At 30.1% G+C, this 9077-nt stretch overlaps 1 protein-coding gene across 3 annotated transcripts; it reads right to left on the bottom strand.

The window, feature by feature from the left end:
• Positions 1–112: 112 nt before the first annotated feature.
• LOC141458871 (ejaculatory bulb-specific protein 3) lies at positions 113–7792 on the bottom strand. 3 transcript variants are annotated; one of them, XM_074137425.1, is made up of 2 exons: positions 7553–7792; positions 113–1275 (listed from the first exon to the last, which is right to left on the bottom strand). In XM_074137425.1, exons 1-2 carry the CDS (start codon positions 7737–7739, stop codon positions 1133–1135), a joined length of 330 nt encoding a protein of 109 aa, XP_073993526.1. In that variant the 5' UTR covers positions 7740–7792; the 3' UTR covers positions 113–1132. The 3 variants fall into 3 exon arrangements, 1 of the variants encoding a protein (XP_073993526.1); XR_012461234.1 differs by lacking the exon at positions 7553–7792 and adding an exon at positions 4181–4895 and having other exon boundaries at positions 1135–1275; XR_012461235.1 differs by lacking the exon at positions 7553–7792 and adding an exon at positions 2079–4120 and having other exon boundaries at positions 1135–1275.
• Positions 7793–9077: the final 1285 nt, after the last annotated feature.

Below are 9077 nucleotides of genomic sequence, written 5' to 3'. Positions count from 1 at the left end.
ACGGAAATTATGAAGAAATTTAGGCAGTAGGCGAGAGCTACTTTCCAAATTTATGCTCTCTAACTTACAAGTAATAAGCCTACTATTTTTGTGGAAATGTTTACATTTAGAATAAAAAGTAGATAATTTCCTTTATTAGCAATATTTAACATTACAATTCTTGTTCACTTACTGTACAATCCTTTACTTATTATAATACAAAAATAACTACTGCATCAAATAAACATCACAGTGCAGTGATGCAACTACGTCTGCGGGAAGACTAGGCTATAATGAAAAAGTAAATTTTAGTGGAATTAAGCTACAATAACATATATTGTGCTGAATTTATTGAAATTAATTTATTTTTCTGCCCATATCCTAGCGTTGTAGTGATCACTTTTATTTTTTAATTTAATGCCTGTCACCATCTTTGATTGGTCATATGAGCCCAGAGCTTTTTTCAGTGCCGTCTTTGGACAGTGTTCTCCAGTTACAGAACAGTGGGCTCCTAGGAAGAGATCATTGAAGTTGGTAGCTAGATTCGGACCTGGGATTTCTGCATTGGAATCCAGTGCGCTAATCACTGAGTTAATCCCTTCCAAAATTAATGATTAATTTTTTTATTTTTTTTATAGAGTAGAAGGGCCCACGATGCTACCGAAGCAATCAGAATTATTATGCGTGCATGCAACAAAATATTTTTTGCAGATTTCAGGGTTTAAAAAAAAAAAGTGCGTATATATTACTTTGAGAAAATTAAAAAGTTCTCCCTGTGATTAACCAGATTTATTTATTAAAATATGACGATAAAACTTGGGTATTTAACAAATAAGTGCGATTTTTTTTAATGTTAGGTGACGAGTAATATTTTTATTTCTGATTTGTACAATGGCGACTTTAAAGTAAAAAATGACTTTAAAAATTAGGTAAAAAATGACTGTCAAAAGTCATGCAGTTCTCCAAACAAAAACTAATTCGCTTAACTTATTTGAAGAGATTGCTGAATGATTATAAATTTTATTGACATTTCGAGTTTCTTCATCACTTCTTATTGTTAATGAGTATAAATATTTTTTCCAAATATTAAATATATTTAAATTATATTTTCGATTAATATTATCATTTTTTTCATTAATGGTATTATCTACATTTAACCCCTCCCATATCTTGCTTGAATCTGAGACCATTCCGTTGGATATCTAGTCCGAATGAAGTTGATTACTTTTCTAGCACTTGCGGCCTGTTGTTTAGTACAAGATCTGCAATTTCTTCCAACCACTTCTGGAATGGCCACTGCAATAAAAAATCATGTAAATTCGTTTACCTGCTTTTATTAAAATATCACAAAAAAAAAGTTTCAAAAAGTTAAAACTTGGTATTACGATCAGTTTCCATTGCAACTTTCGACCCTTACATTTTGGGTTGGTTGCCTTAGCCGGAAGATTGACTATTCAGATGAGAGTTTCCTAATTGCGATTCCATAAAGAGTGATTTGGGGCGAGTAGTGTGGTCAGGTATTTGTCTAAAGTTCCTCGCAATTAAGTTTATGGATTTATTAAATAATAAGTAGGCATTAATATCTAAACCGTCCTGGGTAAGACGTTAAACTGCACCCTGAGGAGATGGGCCTCAAAGCCATGTTGAAGGCGACTAGGAGAAGGGCATTTTAAAGTAAAGCCAAGGGCAGACCAGGCTGTAGTATGTAGAATATATGCATTTAAAATAAATTTTAATGATAATGGCACCAGCTAAGTATTGCAGTTTGGTTTAAAATTAAACATATTTAGTTTTAATGCTTACTTCTTTCAAATCAAATAATGAAAATACAGAAAATTTAATATTTTGATTTAAAAAAAATTGTTTATAATAATTTGTTTTAAGTAACTTCTGTCCAAAATTTATATTTTTTTTAACTGTAAGTCCATTATAAATTTGCCATCAACTGAATTTAATTTAACATATTATGACGATTTATAATACAAACAAACTTTAACACTGAATAAATTTTCGTCATAATGGGAGTAGTAAACAATGAGAATCAAGTTTGCGTTACTAAACAAAATTTGTGTTAATTATTTCAACCATTTTCTACTTACATGAAGAACAAGTTTCCTAGAGATGTTGATTTTCCTTTAAAATGATAATGAATTATTGAAAAATATCTGAGCTATGCGAGCATTCTATAAAATAAACTTAGCTAAAGATGTGGCCAAAAATTAGTTCACTTATTTTGTACAACAGTACAACGAGCATTAATGAAATCCGAATGGTGGTATGTATGTATTACCTGACATCTTTGGGGAAAATATTTTACAATATTAATCAATAAATTCTAGTTAAAAGAAATATTGATCGAATTTTTAAGCATAAAATCAATGTCATTTGTTTGGTTTAAATTTTAGATGAAGATTGATGATGTTTTTACTTTCAGCGAATTTCTAGGAATTGGTTCGATTTTTGATAAATATAGATTTGTATTAAAACTATCCAGATAAAAAAAACTACCAGATAATAAATATCTATTTAAAAGACACACAAGCTCATGGAATATGTATTAGACTAAATAAAAATAACAATGTCTACAGAAAGGCCAATTTATAGATTAGTAAAAAGATAGGCATAAATGTAGTAAACAAAAATTCCATTGTGATGAGAACCATTTAGTAGACAAATAACCATAGTTAAAAATTCACTCTTTACAAAAGTGATTTGCAATAATATAGGTATAACAAATTATTTTTAATTTTCAGAAAGACGCTATTCTTATTCTAAATTTTTCAAGAAACCGCGGATGGTCCATACTGAGTAAAAAAAAAGAAAGAAAAAAAAAAGAGTAACAAAACAGCAGCACAACACAACTCACTTTTAATTCAAAATAAACTACCACAAAACACAGAAAGAAGACTGATTCTTTTTTGGTTAGATGTAAGCCTAATACAATAGTTGCTCTCCCTTAAATAATCTTGGAAAGAGTTTCAAATAAAAGTTAAGCATTTATATCAATTCCTAGTAGCCGAAGTTGAAAGAAAAGTAAAAAACTATAAAATGGCATCACAAAGACATTTTTTCGTTTTAGACGAAACTTTTTTGGAAGCGCCAAACCAAATTTTAGCTTTGTAGAACTTTGTTTTTGAGTTATTCACTCACCCATTGCACCGTGCTAAAACGCTAGAGATATTTTTCACCTCTTTAATAACGTTTTGCACACGAGCCTATTTGGTATTTCGGTATGCATGTCGGATTGGTTAATGCAAACCCATTTATTACAAGTTTATATTAATTCAAACCTAATTAATTATCAAATGAAAATATGTGCATCAGCCGCAGCTGTAATATTTGTTTATAGCAAAAACTGAAAAATACAATAACGAACTTATCGTTACAACTAAAAAGTTATTTGTTAATATTCTGTGTGAACGCTTAAAACAAACTAAAATTTGGCTTGGATTAACGTTCATTTTCTTTCTGGTATTGGACTTTATATTTAGGTTAATAAAGCATAAAGAAAGCTAGCAATTATTGCAGGGGACTTTCACTTGCCTCTCAAGTTGAAACCATTCTTCAATTGACATGTCAATTTACTTTTACTTATTTTTATTTTATTAAGTTTTGGAGGGGAATATACCCTATTTGGAAACCTATTTCTATTCATTTTTTTGTTTTTTCAGAATTTCAAGGTGTGCATCAGAGGATTATGATGGCTCCAGGGGGTAGATATTCCAGACTGCCGGCTCAACCCGGCTATTCCCTGAACTTCCACAGAGAACCTGGGAAAGTGGTTTATTACCAATGCAGGATAAAATAAATCTATTGCTAAATATGTTTATAACCCTTAAAATTTTTCACGAAAAGAAAATCTAATGCAATTGAAAGTCTCTGCTTGAATAATTGACGGAAACGGAGTGATGTGGTTTTCTAGATCATGAAATACAAAATATTTATTTAAGGTGAAAACCCTACTAGATTTCCATTATTCTTACTACCAATGAAAGTGAAAATGTGGTTCGTCAATTTTATTTTGTTAATAAATAAAATAAGAAAACGCACGAACACATTCAACAATTAAAAAAACAAACAAAAAACAAAACAAAACTAGTTTTAATAAACAAAGTGGAGTCCAAAGAAAAGTGCTTTTAGAAAAAATCATCAATTATTTCCCTTATTTAATAATACAATAAGAAGAAGAAAAAAAACTTACATCTGTTGGAAAGCGCTAACAACCACTATTATTATTGGCACAGAAATGTTTATTGCCTAGTACTACGTCTATGAATGATAACTGGAGAACAGCAATTTCCGTTTTTAAATTTCGATTGTTTACTTGATAAAATATATTTTCTTGACGCTTATCTCATTCACACAAAATTATCTATAATTATCGAATTTTAATTATACTATATTAATCATCACTGACATGTCCAATTCTTTTTTAAATTTTTCATTTTACATTTAAAGAAAATGTTAAACTTATTCCTTAAACTTATTTAACAAAAATTAGTTTTTTATTTTAATTTAGTTATTTTTAAATTGCAAAATAATGTTACAAAGTAGATGACACTAGTATTCCTGTCAACTATTTGAACAAGAGAAATTATATTGCGCAAAAATAATGCAAAAAACCCCACTCAGAGAAATCCTCACGTACACTTTAATACTTGAATTAATAATTAATTAAAAGAAGAAGAATCTTTTTTCCAATGCTTTTCCTGTCAACCACTTGAACAAGAGAAATTATATTGCGCAAAAATAATGCAAAAAACCCCACTCAGAGAAATCCTCACGTACACTTTAATACTTGAATTAATAATTAATTAAAAGAAGAAGAATCTTTTTTCCAATGCTTTTCCTGTCAACCACTTGAACAAGAGAAATTATACTGCGCAAAAATAATGCAAAAAAAACCACTTGTAGAAAACTTCACGTTCACTTTAATATTTGAATTAATAATTAAAATTAAAAAGACTTTTTTTTTATTGCAGCAAAATTTCCACTGATATGTTAGCTCCAATAATTTCTAATGCTATAAAAATTTATCTTTAATTTTATTTTTAAATTATCTTTGAAGAACAAATTATTTCATCGGTTAATATTAAGTTTAATTTACAGATCTTATATTATCGCATTAAATGAAATCCAAGACCTAGACCGGGAATCGTACCAACTACACACTTCATCTTAGCATCACGAGCCCTGTTTCTAACACTAGGCAGCTGTAGCGTCTGCTTTCCGAAATAATAATAATAATAAATGTTACCTAAACCATTCTAACACAGCCAAATAGACGGGAGAAGACAAAGTTTTGTCAAACAATTTGACAAGGATGATTATAAACCATATTCACGACGTATAAAAGACCAATAAGGCTTTCTAAATTGTCAATGTTTGTTCATAGAATGTATGCGTCTGTAAAGTGTAAAATGTTTAACTAAGAGACTTTAACTAAGTTTAAGAGAGAGTTCGCATTTGTGTGATGATTAGAGAATTGTCTGTGGGTTCGCCAAGTGCACATATTTATGCACAACTAGTTAATCTAAAGGCCCTTAGTGAATTGGGTAATGTAGAGAGTGTAGACCGTTTTTTTAGGCAGGAATACCGGCAGAGACGCAGAAAACCATGACAATTAGCTTGTTGCCTTCCTTCATAGTGTTTGATCAGAGATTGTAGGCGTCTGTAACATGCGTCTATGTGAGTGAATACGTATTGTAGTAGTGATCTGGGGTTCGCCTTTGAGTTCGCTAAACTTAAGAAATTGCATTTATCGACTAGAAGAGAGGTTATGGTGACTAAAGACAGAATATTTTAGAAGCTTAGTGGAAATCGCATTTCTTTACGCAGAGATTTAAACTCTGAAGCTGTATAAAAGTCCGATTAACATATAAATAAAACAATGCATGACAGTTGTTATCACTAATAATAGATGTTTGACATTAAAAAAAATAATAAAAAATAGTTTCAATTCCAAAATTATTATTCAGAATGAATTAAAAATAATAATTTTTTATTAATAATATCCCAAATTTTCATCATATCCCATAAAAATGTTCATTTTAGACACAGAAAATTATTAAAAACTGGATACTGTCAATATTTTTTTCAAACAGTATTGGCTAATATTCCCGACAATTAAGCTAATGATTGTATTTTCTAACATTAGTTGTGCTTCATTGCATTTTGAAACAAAAAAGGCAAAAAATAGTTCCACAATAATTGCATTATAAAAGCAATTAAGATTTCAAACTAAATGACAATTTAAGAAATTATTGAAGGGTAAAATATTGTATTGGGTAGTCAAGTTTTCATGATTTTCTGGTTTAAATTAAATTTTAATTTATATTAATTTTTAATTTCTGATTTTCTAGTAAAATTAAAACTAACTAATAAATGTCACGAGGAAAGAATTTTGTCTAGACTGCCATAAGAATAATTTGCATTCTTTGTTTACGCGGATAGAGCTATCTTCAGGTGCGAATTATACAAATAGAGCGTAACATGTAAAACTATTACAAAAAAAAAAATTGATTCGTAAGACTTTTTAAGCGCAGAAGGAGAAAGTAAAATAAACAATAAATGCATTTTATTATGTAAGTCTTCAGAATTAGGAAAATACAATGTAACGAACTCGTTTTTACATACTAACTCCTGATATTGGAAAATTGAATAAAAACCCCTAACAGAACTTGAATAACTATTATTTACTAATATGGAGGAACTCAGCCCTTCTCCCCTTAAAATCTAAAGGAGTCTACTCAGCATAACAATAATGTTTGAATTTGGTGTGTCAGTTAAATATGCTAATTGTTGCCCTCGCCAAATAATGTTCTCTGCAGACTCCTGAGTGAGGTCTGACTTACGAAATTTTTGTTTATGTTAACTAGCTGGGATGCTTACAGAGATGGAAAATCCCTGAAGAAAATGATATTAGTACTCAGCCGCCCACGACAGAACCACTGTTAATTATTTAGAAGATTAGTTCCAGGATAGGAAACTCTAAAGAAAATAATCTAAAATTGAAAAGTTAGAGTTCTTATAAAGTCATGTCTTGGGGCGTCCTGAAAGGTAAAAAATGTTAATTATGTTAAACCACTAATACAGTTGGTAGTTTACAACACACCTAATTGTGGAGTATTTGTGAGCAAATCGAACAATAACTCATAAGACCAAGAAAACTAGCAGTTTTGCCAAGTTCTATCTAAAGGATTGACAAGTCTAATCGACGTACAAAACTCTACAGAAAGAGAGACAAAAAGAAAAAGTGACAGCAAGAGAACAGATCACTAAAAGAGATAAAGTGTAAACACAAAACTTTGTTTTTTCGTTTTGTGCATAAAATATTTCAAAAGCGAAGAACGGTGGGCGAGATTTAAAAAAGATATAGTTGAAAATGTAGTTCAAAATGTAGAACAATTATTGGAACCGCAAAGCTGAATAACAGCAGTAATTTCTCCAAAGCATCATTGTTTTCTTGCATCCTGACCCGATATCATTCAATTTGACTTCCACCATGTTATCTCTAGAGATCTGAGACTAGGGGTAAAAATAATTATTAAATATATTTATTAAAAATACTTACATTTCAACTGATTACCAGTTATATCACATGGTCCTTTACTAAGCACGCAATTTATCTGTTTGCGAATGAAGCCACTGTCAGCCAGAAGTGCGTTGACATTCTGTCCATTCAGGATGCTCTGTTGAGCCAAGCTCTGTCCTATCAGTACACTAACAACCCCTAATGTAAGTATTATTGGCACCCTCATTTTCCCTCCTTGTTGTGCACGTTATATCTTCCGCTCTGACTTTCACTTCTATTTCTTGTGACTATTTATATTAAAAATAACCCCTTCCCATTAATACACTTCTCCCACTAACTCTATAGAATTAAAATCTTAGTTTTCCCTCTCTGTGGTATTATTTTCCTTCTGGAAATCTTTTTTTTTCTACTGAAAATATTGTTAATAATCATGTTTATTCATACTAGGAACAAAGCTTATCTATTCCTAATTGTGGTTGTTAATAAGTATTCCTGTGCTTGTTGATTCATTTAGTTTTAAATATTTTAGATAAATTTACTACTTTGATCAAAATTGGGCTTTAAGTACAAGAATTTTGATAAGAGATTATTACAAGAGGTCATTACTTAATCTTACGAGGATTTTGGATGGTTTAAAACCTTTCTTCAAAATAAAATTTTTAGACAAACAATTTAATCTAAATTTTATCAAAATACAATAACAAGGTTTTAATTTAAATTTAATAACTAGAATTATTGTTTTTCATAAAACATAATCAATTAACTTTAGAATTCCCTTCTATATTTAATTTAAATTTAATCATTAGAATTGTCTTTTATTAAGGATAATCATTAAAGCTTAGAATTCCCCAACTACATCTTAATAATTCGCTTTGAATATTTAGGTGTAAGTCAAAGATAGTGTCAGTGAAAAAAAATCTGTTAATAAGTTTTGTTTCTTATTCTTTAAGATAATTTATTTGGTAGTTTTTCATATGATTTAGATTAAGCCTTCGCCCAGCTAAGTGCTAAAATTTCTTTAGCCTTTGATGCGAGGATAGATTTGGAGTTTGTTGCTTATCTTGACGTGTAGAACCAACAAATAATTGATTCATGTTATATGGGCCAGAGAGAGAGTGAATATGTATGTAAGCAAAGAGGGCAATGGTCCCTCTCCACCTATGACTAAGTGCAGACCACTGTGAAAAAAAAGTTAGTGACATAACTTACCTTGTGGCTCCAAGAAGTGAGCCAATGTACAATCAATAAAGAAAACATTGCTATTATAAGTTCATTTTAAAGGTACTGATTATTCATGTATAATTTATAGCCCAAATGCATCTTCTATCCATGACACCATTTTGTAAAGCATTTTTGTATTAATAAACCCATCGATTAAAATAACTGCCAAGAGCTGAGAGGGACTATGCCTTCTCCATTCAGTTGGATAAACTGCTTGAAGAATGTGAAGTTGGAAGTCTAAAAAAAATCTTTCGGAAAAGGCAAGACGCCTAACAAGTGTTCTTCAAAGTAATTTCGAATATAAAAACATTACTAAATAATCTAAAACCTTACTTGAACTTCC

Source organism: Rhodnius prolixus, unplaced genomic scaffold (genome assembly GCF_049639745.1).
Source record: "Rhodnius prolixus isolate KJV_2025 unplaced genomic scaffold, Rpr scaffold_5, whole genome shotgun sequence".
NCBI classification, from domain to species: Eukaryota; Metazoa; Arthropoda; class Insecta; order Hemiptera; family Reduviidae; genus Rhodnius; species Rhodnius prolixus.
Note: the sequence above shows the minus strand (reverse complement) of the source record. Positions and strands in the feature narration are given on the sequence as shown.

Bases quoted from the DNA above. Each gene is read 5' to 3' on its own strand.
- LOC141458871 (XM_074137425.1), bottom strand. From the start codon at position 7,739: ATGAGGGTGCCAATAATACTTACATTAGGGGTTGTTAGTGTACTGATA. The intron at 1,276-7,552 runs GTAAGTATTTTT...TTTTTATTGCAG, and splicing joins AACTGGTAATCAGTTGAAAT to TGGCCATTCCAGAAGTGGTT.